The sequence below is a fragment of the Gorilla gorilla genome, chromosome 8 (assembly GCF_029281585.2).
Source record: "Gorilla gorilla gorilla isolate KB3781 chromosome 8, NHGRI_mGorGor1-v2.1_pri, whole genome shotgun sequence".
NCBI lineage: Eukaryota > Metazoa > Chordata > Mammalia > Primates > Hominidae > Gorilla > Gorilla gorilla.
This window is the reverse complement of record NC_073232.2, coordinates 128,006,059-128,032,348: the sequence shown is the minus strand read 5'-3', so window position 1 is coordinate 128,032,348 and position 26,290 is coordinate 128,006,059. Positions and strand designations below refer to the sequence as shown.

The following is a 26,290-nucleotide window of genomic DNA, read 5'->3' as shown; positions in this document are numbered from 1 at the left end:
TTTATTCATGTTGAATACATATTCATTTATGTTTACTCCTAGAATAAAAACATATGTGTAGATGTGTACAATATACTGGCTGGACAACTTCTTTCAATGTGGTTACAAAAAGATTTTTCTCCTGTTCACTTAAAATCTGTATTTTTTTCTAAACAAAGGTCTTTTTGTTATTTTTTTAAGTCTGAGTTACTGTATGTGTTTTTTAATACACATACAATTTTAATAAAATACACATAGTATTTTAATGCATTAAAATACAATAAGTTGCATAATTGAGCAATTAAAACACAGATCTATCTAATTGAGAATAATCAATAAATAAAGCAAAATCAGGCAGTCTTAATTACTTTGTAACTCAAATATTTTTTAAGATCATAAACATCAGTTTCCCCTTTCACTTCTACTTGAATTGTTATTCACAAGAATAGGGACTGTGCTCCTACATAATTTCTATATCCTCAATGCTTCACTGTTGCTCAGCAATCCTTTTTATCACTTTAAGATAATGTTTCTCATTCATTTTTTCTTTATTATTTCTTTCTTTTGTTTCAAACTTTAAGAATTAGTTAAACTCTACCACTTTAGGCAATTTCCTCTAGGACAAGAGAACAACAGAGACAGAGTCAGAGGCAAGGGCAGGGATGTTGTGTGGAGTCAGCTTATTGGGGTGAAATGACAAGAAATGGCTGGATAGGAATGGTAGTATCAGATCCATGTAGCGTATATAGTACATTATATAGAGCAGTTGTATTTTTTTTTTTTTTTTTTTTTTTTTTTTTTACTATAAGAGATAGGAAGCTAATATGGTTTGTCTGCGTCCCCACCCAAATCTCATCTTGAATTGTAGTTCCCGTAATCCCCATGTGTGGTGTCCTGGGAAGCACCTGGTGGGAGGTAACTGAATCATGGAGTGGTTACCTCTATGCTGTTCTCATGATAGTGAGTGAGTTCTCATGAGATGTGATGGCTTTATAAGGGACTTTTCCCCTTTTACTCGGCACTTCTCCTTCCTGCCGCCATGTGGAGAAGGACATATTTGCTTCCCCTTCCTCCTTCATTGTAACTTTCCTGAAGCCTCCCCAGCCATGCTGAACTGTGAGTCAATTAAACCTCTTTCCTTTGTAAATTACCCAGTCTTGGGTATGTCTTTATTAGCAGTGTGAGAATGGACTAATAGAGAAGCCATTGGGGAATTTTGAGCAAGGTGATATGAGAAGATCTGCATGCTAGAAAGATTACTTTAGTAGCAATGTGGAAAATTGCCTGGAAGAGTGAAGGCAGGGAAACCAGTAAGGAAGATAGTGTAACAGAACAGGAAAAAAGTCATGAAGGCTTGAAACAGGGGCAGTAGTGATGATAAAGAGATTCATTTAAGACATACTTAGGCTGTAGAACAGGCAGAGCTCAATGACAGATAGAAAATGAAGAATAGAGTTAAAGGAGATGGATAACTCAGTTTTTGTCTTAACCATCATAGCCTTTGAAACAAATGTTCTACATCTCTTACTATTCTTAAGCCTCAACCTTGTACATCAAGTTCACTCTCTGCAGGTGACCTTACTTCTAAATTATTGTGAAAAATTATAAGATCATCGAAGGTAAACTCCTATCAAATAGAAAGGCTCAAAATGTCCTTTCATCTTTACCCATAATTTTATTATCCTTTTTCATCTTTCTAAAATTAATACTTCTACTTGACTTCTTGATCCTTTCTCTGCTTTCACCTCCCCTTTATCCTACTATACATTTTTTTCCCTTGAATATTTCTTCCCCCAAAAAACTTTCTCTTGAAACTGCCAATTTCTTAAATTACTCTCTCATGTCCTTCCTTCCTTTCAATATTGTCAGTTTCAAAATGGGTCATTTATCCTTGTTGCATCCACTTTCTCATCTTCACACATCTCTTGTGGTCTGGCTTCTGCCATTTAATAGAAATTACTTCCTCAAAAGCCACCAATGGCTGCATAATTACCAAATTCCATCTTTTCTCCTAGTGCTTATCTTCATTGACTGCTTTGAAATGGATGACATATTTTACCACACCATCCTTCTTGGCATGCAGTCTTATTCTTAATTCTAATGGTTCTAAAACTCTTCAATCTTCTTAATTCTGTACTCTTTCTCAGCCTGTCATTTGAATCTTTGTTTCTTTGTAGCAATTTTCCTAGATTCTACCTTCCATTCTCTTTTCTCACTCCCATGAGTTCAAGTACATATGAAGAAGACCCAACCTTCTGACCCCTCCCTCTTTTTGACCCAGACTATCCCTATATTCAGTTACTTACATTCTATATATTCTACATTGTCAAAGTTTTCAGTAATATTTGCACCTTAACATTTTGACAATCACTAGTTCAGCGCCTGCCCTTCCAAATTGTTTCTCTACCTCAATTATTCTTCAATCCAGTTGATGCTACAAAATGCTGCCAGTGTAATCTTTCTAAAATTAATCATAAAACTCTTCTCAAAAACCTTCTGTGTGATCCTCGGCATCTTGTTTAAATTGTCTTCCATGACATGCTCCTATATTTGCTACCTAAACTCTCACAGCTGCTTCCTCATTGGGTGAATGTGGCCTTCTCACTGCCTCACTCACATACCACCCTGTTTTCTGTCTCCGTCCCTCGCTCACCTTGCTCTCTCAACTTGGCATGCTTCTTACCTGTCTCCATCCTCACCTATTCCTATCTCTGCCTACTGACATTTTAGGTACCTTTAAAGCCCAAGATAAATGACCACAACCTTCCCTGAAACATTCAGCAATACATTGAGTATTGTATTCCTTTTTCCTCTTCTTCATGCTTATTGTCCTTTTGGCATTAATAACATATTTTTATTAGAGGTATTTTTACACGTACATATCTCTCTTGTTAGTCTGTAAGTTTCTGAAAGGTAAAGATAACATATTTTCCATATCTACCTCCTGTATTGCTTTGCATATAGGTCAATATTTGTGGAGAGAATTGTTCATAGTATATAGAGTTTGTTTTTAAGGTAGAATTTCCAGTTTAAAATATGGAAAAATAAAACTGAGCTGTTATTACTTTTATTTTCCAAAATGTGCTGGGATGAGTAAAAAAAATCAAGAAATAAAAACTCCTTCATAAAAAATTGCACTTAAACTTTACATACTTGATAGTCTATTCCATAACATTGTGTGTGTGTGTGTGTGTGTGTGTGTGTGTGTGTGTGTGTGTGTGTGTTTAAAGAGATAGGATTGGCCGGGTGTGGTGGCTCACACCTGTAATCCCAGCACTCTGGGAGGCTAAGGCAGGTAGATCACTTGAGGTTAGGAGTTTGAGGCCAGCCTGGCCAACATGGTGAATCACCATCTCTACTAAAAATACAAAAATTAGCAAGGCATGGTGCTGTGTGCCTGTATTCCCAGCTACTCAAGAGGCGGAGGCAGAAGAATTGCATGAACCCGGGAGGTGGAGGTTGCAGTGAGCCAAGATTGTGCCACTGCACTCCAGCCTGGGACAGAGCAAGACTTTGACTTTCACTTTGACTGCCTTAGACTTGAACAATGCGTTTTTCACCTTGGGAAAGAGGTTTCTTACATAAGATACGAGGCTGAACTGTCCCAATAAATAGAGAATGAACTTCAATGTGATGTCAAAATTAGCACTGTTAGAGCTACCAAATAGAAAGTAGACTCGAAATTAATTTTTTCTAGGTTACCGTATGCTTCTTACTTGTCCAGTGTCTTTTTGAAAACTCCACTTTATAGTACTCGAAAGCTATAATTTTCTTTATATGTGGAGAGAATCAAAACATTACAAATTTGTAAAATGAAAATTCTGGTATAAAGTAGTTAAAATATATACAGAGAATACTAATGAAATAATTAGTCTGGTAAAAATTAATCATGCTGTAAACATTGTCTTTAAAATTATTAATTAGCCTACTTGACTATAATTACCAAATAAAACAATCTTAAATTACTTTGTTTCTACAGAACCGTTACTTTATTAGCATAACAAAACTGCAAAAGTTATTTTTATAAGAAACTTCTAATGTAAAAATAAAAGAAAGCTTGTGTGCTGAGTTTATTGCAGTTTAGTAAATCACTTTGATTTCTTTATAGCCATTTAGATTACAATGGATAACTGCTGGAATTCTCTGATATACTAAGACAGCCTATAACTTTCCAAGTGAAAGTTCTTCCTTAAGATCCACAATTATCTATGACTATTTGAGCACCTGGAATCAAAGTATACTACATGAACTTTAAGTAACTCTATTCCTTACAAAAAAAATTCCACAGATATATTAAGGTCTAAGATGTCTTCTCAATTTGAACGAAAATCAGCATACATAAAAAGCAATGTGGGAAAGAAACCCTTAGGCCAATATGAGATTTGAACCCTGGTTCTCGCTCTACTGGTGACTGAATTTGTGATCTTCAGCATAGGTCTGAATCTCTCAGAGCCTCAGTTTCCTCAATAGTAAATAGAAAAAAAAGACGAAATATGCTCTGCTTATTTTATAGGATCGACTTAAGACTCAAATGAGATTGAGATAGTGTATGTAAAGGAATTTTGAAAAATAATGTTTTAACCTCAATTTAAACATTTTGATCATTCCCAAGACCTAGGAAGTTCAAATTCAATCTTTAAAACAGTCTTTAAAAAGAACAAAGTTGGATGACTCACACTTTTAGATTCCAAAACTTGCTACAAAGGTAGAGTCATCAAGATAGTGTGGTACTGTCATAAGAATAGATAAATAGATTGGTAGAATAATACTGAGATTCCAGAAATAAATCCTCATGGTTATGGTAAATTGATTTTCAACAAGGGTCCCTAGACTATTCAATGGAGAAAGAAAGTACTTTTCAACAAGCGGTAAAAAGTTACGATATAATCCAGCAATTCCACCCTTAGGCATATACCCAAAAAAATGTAAACATGTTTATACAATTTTTTTTACACGAATGTTCACAGTGCCATCATTCATAGTATCCAAAAGGTGAAAACAACTCAAATAACCATCAACTAATTAATGTATAAACAAACTGTGCCACATCCATACAATGGAATATCATTTGACAATAGAAATGAATGAAGCACTAACAGGCGCTACAACACGTATCAACTTTAAAGACACTATGCTAAGCGAAAGAAGCTAATCACAAAAGATCACACTGTATATAGTTTTATTTGTATGAAATGTCCAAAACAGTAAAATCTGTAAAGATGGTAGATTAATTGTTGCCTAGGGCTAGGAGATGGGTGTGAGGTAGGGGGGGCAGGGGCTGAAGAAAAATGTGGGGTAGGGAGACTGCTGAAAGGCATAGGGTTTCTTTCGGGGTGATGACAGGTTCCAAAATTGACTTTGGTGGTGGTTACATAACTGTATATATACCAAAAATCAGTGCATTATATATATTAAGTATTAGAACATTATATATATTAAATATAAATATAAGAACTATTGATATATGCTCTATATTTCAATAAAGCTATTTCCATAAAAATACCATATATTAATAACTAGATCTTGATCCCCAAATACAAAGGCCTTTCCTAAACGAGAATTTACATGTAATTATTTTTCTGCAAAAAGTCATACAAAAGAAATAGAGGCATGCTAGTTATTAAGAGAACTGAGTAAAAAATAAAAATAGTAAGAATTGCAACAATTAATATAATGCTTTATGTTATACCACGTACTTGCAAAAAATGACCCCACAGACAACAAAATAGCAAATCAGAATGAGTCATTTGTTCCCACTCCTGATTTTAAACATGGAGATAATATGGGCCACAGTCCACATTGTCCTGGATAGATTGGTACCGATCCCACCTGCTGTGGGGCAGGAAAGCAGCAGAACCAGTCAAGCGCCAGCCTAAGGCTGGAGACTGATTGTGACGGTTAATACTGAGTGTCAACTTGATTGCATTGAAGGATGCAATGTATGGATCCTGGGCGTGTCTGTGAGGATGTGCCAAAGAAGATTAACATTTGAGTCAGTGAAATGGGAAAGGCAGGCCCACCCTTATTCTGGGTGGGCACCATCTAATCATCTGCCAGCGAGGCTAGAATATAAAGCAGGCAGAAAAAAAACACGAAAAGACTAGACTGGCCTAGTCCATCTTTCTCCCATGCTGGATGCTTCCTGCCCTCGAACACTGGACTCCAAGTTCTTCAGTTTTGGGACTTGGACTGGCTCTCCTTGCTCCTCAGCTTGCAGATGGCCTATTGTGGGACCTTGTGATCATGTAAGGTAATATTTAATAAACTCCTATATATATAGAATATATACATATACACAACTATATATCTCCTATTAGTTCTGTCCCTCTATAGAACCCTGACTAATACACTGATGACAGGGTAATTATAGGGCTCATCTCAGGGAAGAAATCCCATAGCTATAAAAGCAGATGGCTGGATAACCCTAAACATTCACCTCCCCCCGCCTCAACTGCCGATCTAGCAAATATGTAAATTTACGTGTATCTTTTATTACTTGGGAAGAAATAAACATATATATATATATACACATACACACACATATGGACACATTGGAGAAAAATGTATGAACACTGAGAAAGGAGAAAATACTGAAAAATTCCAAAAAGAAAATGGAGATCATTTACAAAGGACAAAAAATCAAATTGACATCAGACTTGAGACAATGGTTAAAGCTTTGGAGAAGAGAACTTTGAATCTAAAATTTCATATTCAATTAAACTGTTTTGTACATGTGAGAAAAACATATTGGTAGGCATTTAGGTTCTCAAAGATAATGCCATACAAAGCTTCTCTCTCTCTTTTTTTTTTTTTTTTGAGGAGTCCTACTCTGTTGCCCAGGCTGGAGTGCAGTGGTGCAATCTTGGCTCACTGCAACTTCCATCTCCTGGGTTCAAGCAATTCTCCTGCCTCATTTTCCAGAGTAACTGGGATTACAGGCGTGCACCACCATGCCCAGCTAATTTTTGTATTTTCAGTAGAGATGGCGTTTCACCATATTGGCCAGACAGGTCTTGAACTCCTAACCTCAAATGATCTACCCGCCTCGGCCTCCCAAAGTGCTGGGATTACAGGAGTGAGCCACCATGCTGGACCCAAAGTTTCTCTTTGAAAAAAATCTTTTAGAGAGGGTATCTTAGTGAAAAATAAAATAAATGCAAGAGCAAATAACTAGATATCAAAAGTAAAGAACAAATAAAGTTCATTGTTCTTTATATAGGCCATAATAAAGAAAGAAGTACATCCATAATGTTTTGATAAAAATTCCAGGTGGTATTAACATATGGAAGGAGAAACAGAGGGAAGTTGAGAGCATGCTAAAGTATTAATTTTATTTGAGATGGGCAATGGAGGAATATGTTTTAATAAGATTAAAGCATAGCTAGGGAAAAATCACTATGAATCTTGATAAGGAAAGGGTAGCTATCAGCAACATAAAAATAGAATATGCAATATTCTGTTTAGTAGATGAAAATCAGTTTATGGACAGAAGCTGGGAAAAAAAACAAAAAGAAGCAAGGCTAGTAACAACACATACACACACACACACACACACACACACACACACACACACACACACACACACACACAAAATGGGGTAGCTGAAATAAGCCTTGGTAGAACAGTAGTTAATGTCAGTGTTAACATCAATAAAAAACAGAGTAAATGAAAAAATAAAAAAGCTAACAGTTTTTTCCAGAAAGTATAGTTGTAAAACAAAAGGATATAGTGAAATTGCAAATGAAAGAATGAAATAAGGAATATCAGAAAATATGGACTAAAAGAAAGTAGGGCTAGACATTTTTTAACTCTACAAAATACAATTTAAGGTTAAAAATTCACAATGATAAAGAAAGAACCAAAATTTGGAAAAAATAGAACATGACGATTATGAACACATGGGTACCTAACAATACATTATTGAACACTATTAATGTGCAACTGACAAACTATGGTGACATATGTCTGTGTCATATTTGTTCCTTGAGTTTGAGAATTTTCTAGTTCTTTGATTATTTCTTTTCTTCTTTAGTCTATGTGTGCATTACTTACATTTTTTTTCTCTTGTTACTCGATTTTTAGCAGTATTTAAGAATGTTTTAAACAGATGGGGATAAAAAGAATTTATAATAGTACAAAAATAGTCTAAGTTTTCTGTGTGTGAAAGGTTTTTTATAAAAGTTATTTGAAACAAGGAACCAAAATGAAATTAGAGCACTTGCTGTAACTTTCATTTAATCATTCTTTTTTGTTATTTTTTCCCCAACAAATAGAAGATATACACACAAATTTCCTGATGTTCTAAGCTTCCATGGTAACCTGTGATCTAGAGTAGTAAAAAATCAAGTACACAAAATGTCTTAAAAATCATAGGGAAACATGCACCCAATATTTCATTTCCTCTAAAAACTGACCCTTTGAGTAGCATCCATGAGTTGTGATTTTGTCTTATTTTTTCAGAAAAAACAAAAATGCTACAGACAGAATCTATTATATGTATACCTAGGTTTTTGAATGATTCTATTTTTCCATTCTTTATTTTCCTTGACAAAAAATAAAATCTGAAAATGGCAACATAAAATTAGTCAAATAAAGACATTTTTAAAAAAGAGAATAAAATGTTTCAATTCTACAGTTTCTTAACCTTTCTACTTAAATATATCTTACCACATATAAAAGTAAATAAAAGTAATAAACATACAATTAAATTAGTATGCATCATAATGCTTTGAATAGTCATTAATCAGAATTTGTGAATTTTGCACCCTTTTTTTTTTTTTTTTTTTTTGAGGCGGAGTCTCACTCTGTCTGTCGCCCAGGCTGGAGTGCAGTGGCACGATCTCGGCTCACTGCAAGCTCCGCCTCCCGGGTTCACGCCATTCTTCTGCCTCAGTCTCCTGAGCAGCTGGGACCACAGGTGCCCGCCACCACGCCCAGCTAATTTTTTGTTTTTGTTTGTTTGTTTGTTTTTAGTAGAGACGGGGTTTCACCATGTTAGCCAGGATGGTCTCGATCTCCTGACCTCGTGATCTGCCCACCTTGGCCTCCCAAAGTGCTGGGATTGCAGGTGTGAGCCACCACGCCTGGCCGAATTTTGCATCTTTAGGGATTATTATTTTCAGAAACCACTTCATGTATTACTTTTGGATTCTAATACCATATTTAGTTGCATATAACGATTTCTGTTTCATCATACTCTATTTCTGCCTTTGCAATAAAGGAATGTAATAATACAGCAATTAACCACAAATAAAAATATTCATTTTATATGTGAGAAACATTCACTTTTCAACATCCAAAAATGAAGCTATGTAATTAAAATGCAACTCATCTCCACTCGTACCTTTTCTAAGTAAACTTTGTTAATAAAGATAGATGTGAATTGTTAACTTGGTGCACAGAGTACTCCAAAGACTAAATATAGGCGCTTTGTTTCTTCGATCATACCTATATCTTAAATTCCCTCAGCTCCTCTGTCAGAGAAAGGCTTCCAGGTGAGCAGTCTGTCACTCCTGCCTAGGCTAATAGATTCTCCAGTGGCTTTGGTTACAGCTCATGTCATACTATTAAAACTATGTGCCTTGAAAATGGCATAATATATGTAGCTGAATCTTGTCAACTGTAGATAATCAGACTCTGTTTGGCTTCATAAGCAGATGTAGATTAGAGAAGCAATATAATAAATATGCAAAGCACAGTGGTCCTCTTTCAGCACCGCTGTTCCTACCTCTAATGGCCCTCGCAGAAACTCTGTTTGTTCAGCTCCCACTTCCAGAGCTACATCAACAGAAGCAAAGGGACGGCTGGCCATCTGCTGTCGTTCTCGAAGCAGTTGCTGCAGGGGGTTAAAAATGATTTATCTTAAAATAGGTTTAAAAGCACATGAAATTCAACAATATCTGGTTCCCTTTTTTAACAAATGGCATTGAAAAGTTAGGAATCATTTTATACAGATATCCATATCTAGAATACTAAAGATGAAAATTACTTTCTCCCCATGGCCTTGGCTGTATGTCCACAGAAGCTTTAAATGTATGGTGCCTACAAATAACTTTTCCCCTGACCTCCATCCTGCAGGCCTAATACAATGTACTCAAAAGCACTTTGAAAGCCTCGGGTGAGAGGTGCCACTTGAGTAAAAAGTGTTATTACAGTGATGGCTATGCCAAATTTTCCTACTCAAAATAACTCAGATTTTTGTCTTAGCTGAAAAAGAAAAAAAAAACAGTAAAAATATTTAAGAAAAGATAATGAAAAGTTGTCAAAATGCATTAATAGAAATTAAAGGAACATATACCTGCCAAGACTAAGTTTTGTAAGTCATCAGAATCCCCTGTGAACTGCTATGGAACCAGAAGGAATTATTATTGGCAGTGTTTATAATTTTGTTTAAAGCCTCTGTTTATTATTCAAAATGAGGCATGATTAGTAAGTTGCAGAAATTGTGTGCAAGGACTTCTACAGCACCCCCAGATACTTGTTTCTTTCTGTTTGTGACTATTCTGGGCTGTGCCCAAGCTAAAACCAATAAACTAGCAAGTCCCAACCAACTACTAAGCTAATTTATCTTTTTGCCTCTCCTTATAATTATAATATTCATTAAGTCATGATAAAAAAAATTGATGACCAGCACTAGATATTGCAATTCTTGCCCTTCTCATTCTATACAGCTAATAAAATTATTATTAAATATTAAAATAGGACGTGTGATGCAATTAAATACTCTTTAAAATGAGAAGAAAATTGTATTATTGAAGAAAGGCAAAATCCTTGAACACAATGAATGGCTTCATTATTCACAGATATTTTTAAAGATTCTCTGTCATTTACTTAAAATGTTAACTACGAGTCTTTGAATGTAAATGGATGTAGTCCTGTGAGTGAACATTCATAAAATTCCCTTGTAGATGATAAAGGAACACAGGCCAAATTATTTAAACACAAGTTTATTTATTTAAGCAGAAGTTTAAATAATAAACTGCCATCACAGTTTATTATTTAAAATGTTTGTTTTAATACCTGGTTTTTATTATTAAAAAGAGAACATTCACATGACAATATGGGATAGAAATAATGCAACTGTTAATAAGTGACAATTTAAGTTTGTAGATCACATTTTTTTGAAGTAACAAATTCATTTTAAAAATACATATTCAAAGTAAAAAGTGAATGTGATCTGAATTATCAAATTATTCACTTTAATATAACTTTAAAATTATATTATTAAAAATACAGCTCCTGGCAAATAGAATCTTGTTTATGCCTCTCTCAATAGGAATGGGAAATTGATCTGAATAGTATGTCTATGCAAAATGCAAACATAAGGTTATCTCAAATGCTAAGGGATAGTAAATGCAGAAGACACCAGGTTCTTCGTCTTTGGTAAAAACACACACACCAACATGCCCAGACAACACACACAAATATACAATCTACCCTTCCTATACTCATGTACAAAAAGTCTTGAGAAAATTGTAAATTCCACTTTGTGTTTGAACACAATTTTCTAAGATTTGTATTATCAATTATCTCCATTTGTATTTGTTCTCCTCAGCATATAAACGGCATCTCATATGACAAGTGATTGCTAGACAAAATGAACAGCTTCTTTTTCCTCATCTTGCCTTTTCCTTATATCTAAAAGTATAAGGTCTACAAAATAGAATTAATGAATACTCAATATCACATATTGTAATATAAATCAACAAATATTCCAAACTCACAATCGTTGACAAAAAATAGAGTTCCATGGACTGTAATCTATTATTGTGACTCCCAAAAACTCATAAAAAAATCAGTGACTGATACTTTTGTTCGATTTTTAAATTTGTAGAATGCAAAAATATATTTAAAAATTCTAGTTTGTTTCCCGAGCTTTGTGTTTCTATCAGTTTTTAAGAACTGAATGTCTACTAAATTACTTTATATAAAGAACAAGAAAAATATTCTTCTTGCCCAGGACTTTACTACTATAGTTTGTAAAGCAAATCTGGTAAACTGGAAATAATTAGGGCACAATATAGTGTGTCAGTAAAGTTACAAATAAAGAATTAGACAAATAAATTTATTCTGTGTCACCTAGTAGAAGACTAGTTAGAGAGTCCTTGCTGAAACAGCTGAGTTTCTGCCTTTGGGAGACTAATGCAAATGTTCTTACTGTGAAATTTAGGAAGAGAACATCATTTTCCTTCGTAGCACTCTTGCTTTAGTGTGATAGCCCTAAAATAATCAAATGGAGTAAATCCTGATTATCTTTGCAACTAATTTCTGCCCTCCTCTCCTATTCTTAACAATTGTCCTACTTTTAAATACCAGTTCTCCACTTTTTAGCTGTTTGAGCTTAACCAAATTATTTAGACCTCTCTAAGCCTCAATTTTTTTCATCCATAAATAATAACAGTACCTACACTACGCCTATACCTTAGAGGACCTGTTTTAAATCCCAGCTGTTGCACTTACCACCAATTGGATCATAATCTAATTACTGAGACCTTTCACTCATTCTTTCTCTCCATAAAATGGGAATAGCAATAGTATCTTTAAGTCATAAGGTTGAGACTAAAGAGATAACACACTTGGGCTGTTCCACACAGAGGCTGGCACATTGTGAGCACTCAATAACTGCTAATTGGTACAATTATAATGTTAAATTTCAAGCACTATTTTTGTCTCAGAAGACGGCACACTAATTACCACAGGCCTATTTTCTTCAGCAACAGTGACACATTTTGCTCTACTAGTCTCCCTTTTAACAAATGTTGCAAATTTATGAGACAGTTGGAAACTGTTATTATTGTGGTAAAATGAATTTAGATTTGGAACTGCCTTCCACCATTTGTGACTAAGAATGATAAAAACTCATCCTGAAAATTAGGAAAAACTGTATCGTATTTTCTTAAGAAAATTTGAAAATTAATAGATTTTCCAGGATTGTGTTTTATATAAAATGAAGCTTAACATTTTGTATACCCATAAGAAGCCATATAGCAGATGTGTCTGTTTTATAACTAATCTGCTATTGCCAATTATTCAGCAGAACAATAAAGCCAAAAGAACAAATTGATCATAATACAATAGATTATAATCATACTGCCATAAACATTGTTGCGAAGAAAATTTAAAAATTAAAGAGATGTTACTATCTTATTTGTTGTACATAATAACTGTTTTGCTATTCAAAATCTCTTATAAAACAAACCATGGAATTAAAATGATATGAAAATCAGGCCAGGCTCAGCGGCTCACCCCTGTAAGCACTTTGGGAGGCCGAGGCAGGTGGATCACCTGAGGTCAGGAGTTCAAGACCAGCCTGACCAACACGGTGAAATCCTGTCTCTGCTAAAAAATAAAAATAAAAATAAATTAGCCAGGCATGGTGGCACATGCCTGTAATCCCAGCTACTCAGGAGGCTGAGACACGAGAATCACTTGAACCTGGGAGGTGGAGGTTGCAGTGAGCTGAGATTGCATCATTGCACTCCAGCCTGGGTAACAGGAGCGAAACTCCATCTCAAAAATAAATAAATAAATAAATAAATAAATAAATAAATAAATAAATAAATACAAAAGAAAAGAATATCTACGCTTAAATTTGACAACCAGGTAGAGTCAGGTAGAGTCAGTGATTCTATCAAATATGAATACAGATAATTCTTCAACTTAATACTATTACATCAAATACGGTATCATTCCCCAAACTTCATACTAGCTACCTTTCCAAATACCACAAGGCATACAACTCTTTGAATGACTTTAGGATAATACTCCTTAAAAATACACATACATAAAAAACAAAGCAGTGACTAACTCTGACTGCAATTGTCTTCATACCTCCTACTACATGACTCTTTTGCATACGTTCCCTATCTATTCTCTCCTCCACCTTCAAATGTCCTTCTACCTCACCTCAACTTTGAAATGATCACCTCTTCTATGAATTATTTGTGATATTAATATGGCACCATCTCTTTATGTCTCCATGCTTTTCTGGGATCTTCTTTAAGGCAAAAGCCTATTTTTGTTTTTCATTCCCCACAATACTTAGTTGATAGTCAACAGTGTTTTATGAATGAACAATGAATGAGTGAATAAAATATAGTATAAGAATCTGTTTCATCCAAATGTGGGTAAAGGCAAGTTATGATAAAACTGACTCTAATTATGCATAAACTTTTAAAACTCTTATATGTCCTTTGATATTCTAGAATTTATGTCTTCTCCTTGAAAGTAGGTAGACATTTATTTTTTTAGAATGGGGATGTTCTGTGGACCTGTCTTGCAAATCAATATCAGATTTCATATTGTTCCTCATCATCTAGCTTATGGCAATACTGCAAAGATCATAGAAAAAAACTGCCATAAAGTCATCACAATGCATTAATATTTCTAACAGCAATTATATTCAAAACAATTTGGAAAGGCATTAAAAGAGCACTCAAAATGATTTTGTCATTAGTTTTGAGCTACAAACTAAAATAAAGCCTCTGAAGAAAAGATTATGCAACAATTCATGAAATAAGAGGGTTTCTGTTATTAACACAAACATACTTAACATACAGTAATACAAGTAAAAAATCATTTTTTGTTCTTTTGATGTTAGGATGGTGTAAAGAAGAGAAGTGGCAAGAACTTTTAGTATCATTAAATTAGGAAAGCATGGTTTTCTACCATTTTATATAACTAAATCTTCAAAACAAGGTTCAAATTCTTGTTCAGAAAAATATTGGAAATCTTTTGCTTTCAGTCTTCCAGTGTGAAGTTAATTTTCCTAGATAGTGATGTTAGTCATTATGGGAGTGGTTTGGAAAAACATCTTTATTCAGGTTACAGTTGTTATTTTTTTTCTAGGCTTTTATAATCTTTGACCTACCAGCAATATGCTGTGTTTGACATAATGTGTTAACTTAAAAATAAAAAAAAAATTCTACCTGTCTAACACTGACAAGTATTCACTGAGTTGGCTGATAATATTCATTTCCAATGATTTTTGAAATTTCTTTGTCAAATGGTATTTTTGCAATATTTGTATTAACTTGCAAAGTAAACTTGAGTGACTGTCCAGAAGGCCTTTAATAATGCAAGATTCCATAAAACCTTAAGATTAGTTATTTTTTCTTCATTATTCAAAAGCAAAATGTTGTCAAATAGCCACAGCAGATTTTCCAGGTAGGTTGTTCAGTTAATTTGGGGTTGCTATTTGGGCAGTAATGTGCCAAAACCTAAACCTACCTTTCACTGTCATCAAGTCTGCTACCAGACAGAGGAAAGACAAAGGAAAAACGGAAAATGTTTCTGGATCTTTGATTAAAATATAGATTTGAAAATATCCTCTAAAATGTTAATAGCATATATAAGTGATATGGTTTGACTGTGTCCCCACCCAAATCTCAACTTGAATTGTATCTCCCAGAAATCTCCCGTGTTGTGGGAGGGACCGAGTGGGAGTAACTGAATCATGGGGGCTGGTCTTTCCCGTGTTATTCTCATGATAGTGAATAAGTCTCATGAGAACTGATGGGTTTATCAGGGGTTTCTGCTCCTGATTCTTCTTCATTTTCTCTTAACGCTGCCATGTAAGAAGTGCTTTGGCCCCCCACCATGATTCTGAGGCCTCCCCAGCCATGTGGAATTGTAAGTCCAATTAAACCTCTTTTTCTTCCCAGCCTCAAGTATGTCTTTATCAGTAGTGTGAAAATGGACTAATACAATAAGCTTATATATATGTATATACCCATGCATATATAGTACATATGCATGTCAATGTATGTAGAAAGTATAAGCATGACTATGCGTATCAAAGTAAATACGTTATCACTCAAAGTAAAATTAAACCAAAAGGTCAAAATAACGGATTAAATTATGTCAACAAATGAGGGTCTTGTTGTCGTCTGGATAACACTGATTATAGAATTCATATGACCAAGACACAATCTCCACAGATTTTTAGACCTGGCAGGAACCTCACAGAACCTCTAGGCCAGAGATTCTTCAACCTGCAGATCACAGACCTCTAAAGGGCAAATAGATGAGGACTGGAAAAGTCTATGAACCTGGCACTAATAGATGATACTTTAATTATTTCCCTGCAATTTCAGTGGATTCAATCATTAACTTACTGCTGTCTTCAGAAGCTAACAGCCCCTCATCCTGAACCAAAATGTAACTCTATTTCCTTAAGTTATTTCAAGAAATAAATCAATCAACTCATATTAATGCTTAAAACTAAAGGGAACAAATTCTAAAAGCCAGCAAAAGTACTTTAGAATTACTGACACATTCCTATTTGCTAGATAAGAATTTGAAAATTATCTTCAAGGCAGAATTAGTTCAAAGCTCAGACATTTAATGGGAAACATTTCATTTATTTGTTTTCTTCATGTAGCTCACTGGTTCTCAAACTTTGTTTTTTTCTGTAAACTTTGGTGTATATGCAATGCCACCTATACTCTATACTGAATGATCTTGTTTCTTAAAGATATCAGCCTTACATACTGATTGTAGATCATAACTTCAATGTAAAATCAGTCTCATGGAACTCTGGAAATTGTGAATATTAACAAGAGCAGCGGGGTACAAACTACATCACCTGATAGCATCACCATCATTTCCTTGTAATAAGGTATTTTTAAAAGGTTTCTACTGACAGGAATTAAATAAAATATACCTTACTTTTACAAGTATGGTCCTTTTAAGCATGGGCTGCCATTGTTTAGGTTAATTTAGGAAATGTCAGAGAAAATGAACAATCTTCATTAGCAAATCTTCCTTATCTTTACATATCCATGCTATCCATTCCTACTTAAACATCATGGGAGACAAAATAGTACTTCTTACAGGGGCAATTCTTTGTAATTAAATTTTGAAGTCAAGAAAATGGAAGGGTTGCCTGACATCTGTCCATTTGTAAGTCTTCATGAAAATAAGTTTAATTTAAAAGGGATAGGGGCCAGACGCAGTGGCTCACACCTATAATCCCAGCAATTTGGGAGGCCAAGGCGGGCAGATCACCTGAGGTCAGGCGTTCAAGGCCAGCCTAGCCAACATGACGAAACTCTGTCTCTACTAAAAAATACAAAAAATATATCCAGGCCTGGTGGCGCACACCTGTAATCCCAGCTACTCAGGAGGTTGAAGTAGGAGAATGGCTTGAATCTGAGAGGCAGAGGATACAGTGAGCCAAGACCACCACTGCACTCCAGCCTGGGGCAAAAAAGCAAGACTCCATCTCAAAAAAAAAAAAAAAAAAAAAAGAGTGTGTGGGTGGGTGGATAGAATTTTACCAAAATTTGAATTTTTCTCAACACAAAAGCTGTGTCTTGAAGCATATGACAAAGTTGTTAATCAAATCAGTTAAGCTTTGTATCTTTGGATAGACCTTGGTAAAATCATTTTTTGGTGGAGGGGGGATGATCATGCTAATTTGCAGTGTGGAGCAAACAAAGAAAAGTAAAATAATATCCCTATCTAATTATCACATCCATTCCAGAAATTTCTAATGTTTGCTAACACTGAGTATTTTGAAGTAAATTAGGAAAGGATTAGAATTTCATCATTTCTTTTTAGTCTAAGTGAAACACTAACATGATCCAGCATAGACAATCCCTGGTTTTCGTCAACTGTGTGCTTGCTGACTTCTCATTAACAAAGAATTCCAACTTGTGAACACTTTTTCAAAAGAAAATCACCTAAGTCTTCATAACACTGAAGATGAATATTCCATGCAAAACTTTGATTATGCAGATGATATACCTGTGTATACTTGTTTTTATCTTCTACTTGATCACATATCTCATTTTGTTCCTTAATGAGAAATGAAGTTCTGTACGTCATGTGGCACATGTCTTCATGCATTAGCAATAAGAAAATATTTTTCTGTAAAGTCTTAATGCCTTGTCAAGAAACTTCATTAAGGACTGGAAGCAAATTATGAAGTTCTTTACTTCAAATTCCAAAGGATGATCCTGAATAGCTTAGACTAAAATTCTAGGAAAAATTTTGTTTTTTTCTTTCATCGTTTTTAAAAAATAAAAGCCCATTTGTAGAAAAATGTGATAGAGAGTTTGCTCATATCAAGATTTCCATGGTGAATAAATTTGCCTGTAATAATTAATTGAATGAATTTTTACTGAGCTCCTACTGCATGCCCTTTTTCTAGTAACTGATGTATGGGGTGACTCTTTTGATTCTATTCAGCAAGCTTCTCCATGCCAGCAAAAAAAATACCAGAGACTCTTCTGAACCATGTGCCAGAAAACTGGAAGCAGGCAGCTGGCAGATAGTATAGTCTGCTATTGGAGGAAGTACTTATGTAGCCTGGAGTTAAAAGCAACAAAGCTATTTGTTAGTGGACGAACACCTCCATATATGCAAAAATATTGCAGAATTTTTGAAGGTGACTCTTCGGGAAATTTTAAAATTAAAATACGGACTCTAAATCTTTTCTGTGTTGACACAGATAGCATCACCTATAAAGACTTTGCCAAAGATGATCTCATTTCAGGATAAAAGAAATAATGCAAAATGGATTTATCTAGGAGAGTCTTAAAAACTGTGCTATGGCTTGATACAGGCTATCTTTTCTGGTGACCAACAGGAAATTCAATGGACCTTTGCAAGATAGTATTTTATCTTGCTTTTTGTACTTGTTGACATTAAAACAAAATGTTGAAAAATGAATGCTTATTGACAACTTTAAAAATACTCTGGGCACTTAAGAATCATAATTAACAGCACATAGAAGTCTTGTTTGTTCGACATTGACTTACATAAACAAATAAATAAAAGTATTACGGAAAAAATTGCTATGGGAAACAAAATGCTCAGAGGAAAGATACAGTGCAGAGGGAAACTGCTTTAGATAGAGTGGTTACAGAAGAGAAATGACATTTGCCCTGAAACCCTGAATAGTTAATCAGAATAGGCACACATCCCCAAAAGCTCAGTAGCTGAACACAGAAAAGTTTATTTTTTGCTCACACAAAATCCTCTGGTCTAGGTAACTTCCCATTTGGGAAATCAGCAATATAGATTGTTTCAATCTTGTCACTTTCCATCTCAACCCAAAACTTCCCGAAGAATCATGGCAGAAAAAGGACGAGTGAATCGTGTACGGACTTTTCAGTGCTTCAGCCCACAAGTGACACACCTCATTATCAGAAATAGTCACACAGTCCAACCTAATTACACAGAAGCCAGAAAATGTAGGGTGGCAAATAGAATATTAGGTGAATGGAACAAAGGAAGCTAGAAAAGAACATTTCAGGCCGGGTGAGGTGGCTCATGCCTGTAATCCCAGCATTTTTGGAGGCTGAGGTGGGTGGATCACGAGGTCAAGAGATGGAGACCATGCTGGCCAACTGACATGGTGAAATCCTGTCTCTACTAAAAATACAAAAATTAGCTGGGCGTAGTGGCACACGCCTGTAGTCCCAGCTACTCAGGAGGCTGAGGGAGGACAATCGCTTTAACCCGGGATGTGGAGATTGCAGTGTGCTGAGATTGCGCCACTGCACTCTAGCCCAGGTGACAGAGCGAGACTCCATCTCAAAAAAAAAAAAAAAAAAAAAAAACATTTCAGGCAGCGGCAAAAGCAAGCACCAAGTTTTGAGGCAAGCCTGAGCTTAAAATATTCAAGAAACAGACAGAAAGAAGCTAGAATCTTAATAAGCAAGATGGTGAAGGGCAGACTGGCCAAAGGATAATATTGGGTTTATCAAGATTAAGATACATTGAAATCACATCTGTAAATCATTAGGCACACAGGAGCTGAATAAATTAGACTCATTATTTTCTAAAACATAATTTTCTTTGTATATCTCAGACAGTCCATTCCTATGGTGTTAGAATTAGCTTGGAACAAAATGGCACAAGAAATAGGCTTTACCATCCTAAAGTAAAGTTATTTAACACATCATTCAGAAAACAGCAACAGCAGTTAATCTCAAATACAATGAACCTAGCTCCCTCAATAAGTATCAAAAGGTCAATTTTGTATGTAACCTTTTTTAATACAAAAGGCCAGGTGGTTGTAATTTATCTGAGCAAATCAAAATGAGCAAAAGGATGAGTACTGAAAAGGTCATTTAAAAGCTAGATCCTCAGAATGGATTTTAATACATATTACTCCTCAAAGAGCAAAAATGAGAACCTGGTTAATTTCAAATTTTGAAATCTGCACTTGAAAAAATTTTTCACACATAGAATACCCCCACAGTCATACTATGGAGTATATTTCTTAAACTTAGAGGTTTCAGTTGTGAAAGAAATACCTGTCCTGCTCTCAAAGAGAGGGACAAATGAATGCTATGTCTCGGACATCCAGGAGGTGTACAGTATGATCAAGTCAACCTTGACGAGTGGAAATATAAAAGCATCTGACTATAATAGAAATGACACACTGACTTCTGCTTGTGTGCCAATAATTTATGACTTGAGGCTCTTGCTGCAACAAAGCTCAGATCAATCTCTCAGTAGTTCCCCCAACCCCAAGAAGTAATTTACTAAAGAAAGATTTCTTTTCTCTCTGATTCTGGGAATTAATGCAAATCTTATGATTCAATTCTGAGCCACAACATGCTAGCTTCTAGGTTAAAAAATTCTAAATGCAACATAATCCAGTTAGCTTTTTAATTTAGTGTATAAGGAGTTCGTGTTGAACATTTAAGTAGTTTATGACTATAATTTTGAAGTTCTTCAAGAGGTTCTTAAATCTTCCTGGATACGTAAATGACCCACACACTGGCATTTTCCTTTTAATCAATACATATATTAAAGATATTTTTTTCCTTTGAGGAAAATGGGATTATTTTGCTATTAGCTAATGGAGTCATTTTCAGTTCAATATTGCAAAATGCTAAAAAATGGTTCTCCAGTAAAATGCTCCTTTGTGAAGACATCTGCTAAATATAATTTTTTTAAGTCTCCATTGGAAGATACCTATAATAATCATTGACTAACTGGTGTGATAAATGAATAGGCAATCTGACTTGCTTTTAATATTTTGTGAAAGGAGACATGACTTTTTTAAAAAAAATGAATTTCAATTGTTTGAATTTTTTTAATGTGAAGGGCAGTTTGATGTAGCATAGATTACTCATGACTGATATAAATCGGCTTTCTTATGTACTTGGAACAATGTGTTAAACCACAACAATCAGAATGTGAGAAAGTCACAGGCTCCTTGGAATAACTCATTCCCAGATTTGAAAGGAATACTGGAGGTTACTAAGTCCAATGTTCCTATTAAAGCAGGCTCAGAAGTGCTGTGACTTTCCTGACAGATGGTCATCTAGGACCCTTGAATACCTTGACGTGAACTTTGATCAAGACAAGTCTTCTTTACTTAGCATGTCTATGAGTAAATTTTGAAACTAAATTCGGAACTTCACATTGGTATTTATTATACATTTTTCATGTTTTACTGTTGTGATTGTTTTTAACCTGTTTTTTTATTGAGTGCAGAATTCTCCTTGAACCTTTAAACTTCCAATGTGTTAGTTGTCTCTCTGCATGTTTTCTTTCATGTTGACCCCGATTCCATCCCCTGAACAGGTCAATGCCCTTTGGGGGCAAAGAGAATCAAGATAGTGAGTTGCCATACTTGCTAGTAATTCAATACAAATCATAAAAGCCACCACAAGAATGAGTATTGCTTTTTCATATTCCAGGGTTCCCTCCATGTAGTATATCAAAAGATAGGACAGATAAGGTATATGGATTTAGAAACATTCAGTTTATTATGTCTACTCTGGGTGGCAACAGGTATATGATACCCAAGAAGTTCCCTAGCTAGCAGACTAGGCATGTTTTCCCTTATTTTCAAACTTTGTGAAACCATCCTTTGTCCACGGCAAAACTTACCCAAAACTTAACCCTCCTTAGCCCTTGCTCTGGAATACAACTTTTTGGACCATATGTTATTGAATTCTAATTTCTGTACTTTGTATACATTTTTATAAGGAGTGGGTTCCAAACTTGGGGCAACTGAGAAAGGCATCTGTGTATTTCTTACTTAGTCAGCCCCTCTGCAGCTGATGACCAGACAGATTTCTTGGCTCATTCAACCTCTCTTGGTCCAATGATGCTCCCAAAAACTTTGCAGCGTCTTCCTCTGTGTTTTGTCTGCTTCACCAATCAACTGGTACATTTTCTTGAATGTATTGGCTTATGATATATTCCTGCTAAGAAGACATATCTAACCCTATGATTTTCTTCCCTTTACCAAAAGCATTTTAACTTTCACCAAGTATATTCTATATACTTCACACTTAATCTACAAATTCCCTTTATTCTAATATATTTCCTTTCCATGAATTTTCCCATAAATATCTAAATTTGATAATCAGGCCATTTATTTCTTGGCTGACGAAAATTTTAAGTGGATCAGAGAAAAGAAATACATGCTTCATTACCCTTTCTCTAGAAATGGACACTTACATAGCAATCAATAATGAATCTATTGAACTGTTGGGGTCTCTGATAAGGTTTCTACTATTAAGTAGACCCTTCTCATCCGCTTGGGATTCTGAACAAGTTAAAAAGTAAAAAGTGAAGATAAAGAACATAATATCATTGAGACAGGCAAGTAAAATGGGCCGCCTGGCAGAACCTTTGACAGGCCTGTGCAATGGGAGGAATGCACACTGGGTGGAGCCTCAGAAAGGTCGTGCTGTTTGCAGCGGGAGGAACGTGGCCTCTCCTGTTCTGCAGTGGTACCTGGGAGTCAATTGGTGAGATGGGGGCCTGTTAACAGGAAATTCTCTCACTTTGCTGAGTTTTTTTTTCTTTTCACCCAATAAATTCAATTTTTCCCACCCTTCAATGTATCTGTGAGCCTAACAACCTTTCATGGTCATGTGATAAGGACCCCATTTTTAGCTGAACTAAGGAAAAGGTCCTACAACATCATCTTTATAACTGATGCTGTTTATTTCACTTAAATTTAGAAATCAAATAAGCCACTCCATTTCCTTAAGGATAGAACAAGTAACGGGGCAATCCAGAAAACAAAAATGAAGATCACTGGGCTTCAACTAGGGCCAAGGCCTTAATATGCCATTTACTATGCAAATGCAACTATTTCTAAGCTTTGCTGAGGCAATGACTTAATCATATGGAAAAAAAGGCTTTGGAAATTATTGAGCAGAATATTTGCTGTTACCAAACATAGTAAACTACAAAGAAGTCAAGTTCTAAATTTACGGAACTTGAATTTTAATTTTTGTACTTTGTACACATATATGAGGAGTGAGTCCCAAACTTGGGGCAACTGAGAAAGGTATCTGTGTATTTCTGTCTTAGCCAGTCTTTCAGCAACTGATGACTAGACAGCTTTCTTGGCTCATTCAATCTCTTATGGAGAGACTATAAATAGATAGATAGATAGATAGATAGATAGATAGATAGATAGATAGATAGATAGAAAATAGAACCTGAATGAGTTTTAAATGGTTACTGTGTATATATATGTGTGTGTGTATATATATAAACAGAACGTGAATGAGCTTTAAATGGTTAGTGTTAGGCTTAAGTAGCCAACACTAGTTCCTTTACCTAAAATTTCATTTTCTACTTCTTCCCTGACCACCTCAATTAAAATGTCAATCATCTTCACACAGACACACACACAAACACACACACACACACACACAGCCACTTTCCCTCTACCTTGTTTTGTTTTTCTCCGCATTATTCTCTATCATCTAATATGCTATATATTTTGCTTGTTTATTTAAAGTTTGTCTCTACTGATAGTGCTTGGATTTTTATATATGTTAATCTCAGCATCTAGAAAGTATCTGGTAGATAGAAGATGTTCAATAAATATTTGTTGAATTTAAAAATTAGTTTAGGACCAAGATGGGACCTATGGATGAAACTTACAATCATTTAGTTTGAACACAAGCTCAAGGTCACTCTCTACCATGTGGTCTTAGATTGTCTCTGAATTGGCTAATGACAGAGGAGAGACAAATACTTCCTGGGAAGTAAAGTCATAGAGACATACAGTGGCAACAGCCACAGCAAAATAAGATTGAAATGCCTCTAGTTAGTCACAAAAGCATGGGTGCTATTCACCAAACACAGTCACTCTCAATTTAGGGTTGGGATAAATGGAAACTAAAGTTTTTAAAATACTGTCTTGGAGGAGAAGGCATGAATAAGATGTGCTCGGGACTGGGCTGATATGATTAAAAATTTCTCATTTTTTTTTCTTTTTTTTTTGAAACATTGTCTTACTCTGTCGCCCAGCCTGAAGTTAGGTGGCACAATCTTGGCTCACTGCAACCTCCGTCTCCTGGGTTCAAGCGATCATCGTGCCTCAGCCTCCTGAGTAGCTGGGATTACAGGCACACATCACCACACCTGGCTAATCTGTGTACTTTTAGTAGAGACAGTGTTTGCACCATGTTGGCCAGGCTGGTCTTGAACTCCTGACCTCAAGTGATCCACCTGCCTTGGCCTCCCAAAGTGCTGGGATTACAGGCATGAGCCACTCCGCCCAGCCACAAATTCCTAAATCTTGCAAGAAGGCAGCAATGTTTCTCTAAGAGGTAAGTATGCATAATACCAAAATCAACCATTTGCTTAGGGATTTCTCCCACTGGGATTTAAACCCATAGCTCACGAATTCTGGACAACTTGTATAGACCGATAGGTATCATGTCAAGATTAAAATCAGGGTTTACAATCTACCCTTCTTTCCTTAGATATCACTGAGTCTCTGGTATGGTGTTTGGCCACACTAAGAATTAGGTTTAGGCATATCATTTTGCCTGAGATAACTCATTTAAAGGGTAGGAATTGGTCTGATTTCTAAATTTGGTCACTGTGTGGCCAGTGCTCTGAAAATTTTCCGTGTATAATTAATAATTTGAATTATTTAAAATCAGGCCCACAGAAGGCTTGGCATTGAACTAATATAGCAGTGTTGACGCTGAAGGAGCTCTAGGCATTCTGGTGAGAAACAGACAATCCCAACTCTTCCTGTGAATGGTGAGTGCTTATGGCTGAGACTAACATTGAAGAATGTTTAATATTTTAATAAGAAATACTGAAGAATGGCTTTGGAATTTATTTGAAGAATTTTTAACTCACAAAGGCAAAATAATTTTAGACTTTACTTATGGTTTTAACTTGCCAAGAAATATAATCTTTTAAACTTTAATGATTGTTCCTTGGGAATTTGATAAAGTGAGGAGATTTTATTTAATTAGGGCATTTCTATGTTTTTGGAATTTTATTACTGATGTATCTTTACACATTCTAGTATTAGAGTTATTTAATATGGCCATAGAGTTATATATAATTTAAGATAAGAAATAAGTTGGCGGTAAATTTCCAGCTTCAGATACAGAGTGTCATTGAAGCTGATTTGATATATGTCCTGTTCCAACCCATTTCAGAATCTTCTCAGTGTAGAATCAAAACTGACCACCATGGATCTCAGGATAATGCCCAAAGCAGCTGACATTAGAATTGGCCTCCTGCCCAAATAAACTGCTGATCTCCTCCTTCACATAGTTGACCACAGGCTTTATGGTTAAACTCAGTGGCCTAAGAGAACAGACGCAAGGCAAAGTTAGAGGGGAAAAGCTTTTGCCATTCCTAATTTTGATGAGGAGGTATTTTCCATAAATACTCTCCTAGCTTCTCTCCTGCTCTTACTCATTGTGTTCCAAGGAGGTGAAGTGATTAATTCTACAGATGAATCTGACTCTCTTCCTTTTAGAAGCAAGTCTGCCTGCAGATGATGTGAGTTTGGTTTGGATCCTGTCTCTCATAACTTCTTATCTGGGAAGCCTACCCACAGGAGGCAGCATACCTTAATGTATTATCCATGGCAGGTGACAAAATCTGCCTAATTCTTGAGTTCAGAATTAGCAAAATAATTTGGTTTATGGACCCAAAGTTATGTCCTTCAGCATGATTTTATCAATAATAAAAATGATATATTGACCAGTATTTTCAAATTAACTGTTAGTTCCTATTTGTTTAGAACCCAGAGAAAGAAAAGAGTGCTAATTATTGGCCCCTCTCAGAAACCACCAACAATAACTATGCTATTACCCAGTGTCCATTTTTCTGTCAACTTCAAAAGAACACCAGATATTCATAAATGCCATTACAAAGTTAAGATATATCATATCTGCAGCATAACCTTGCTGTATCAGTCAGGTTATCCTAACAAAAAAAAGAAAAAAAGTTCATTTTGAAGCCTTAACTCACTTATAGCTTCACACTTTCTAATACCATTACTTAAACTGAATAAATGAATGAATGATTTATTGGGGTATTTTATTTTAGCTCTCCT

General features: G+C 35.3%; 1 protein-coding gene across 4 annotated transcripts in view; it reads right to left on the bottom strand.

Annotated features, from left to right (window-relative positions):
• The window catches only part of ATRNL1 (attractin like 1), an 853,221-nt gene that overhangs the window by 213,047 nt on the left and 613,884 nt on the right, over nucleotides 1-26,290 (bottom strand). For 3 of the 4 annotated variants that reach the window (XM_019035499.4, XM_055353889.2, XM_019035498.4), the window contains one exon: nucleotides 9,707-9,814. The exons of the other annotated variant lie outside the window; for it this stretch is intronic. In XM_019035499.4, the coding sequence (XP_018891044.1) occupies nucleotides 9,707-9,814 (108 nt within the window). The remainder of the gene's footprint in view (nucleotides 1-9,706; nucleotides 9,815-26,290) is intronic. 4 annotated transcript variants of the gene reach the window in all.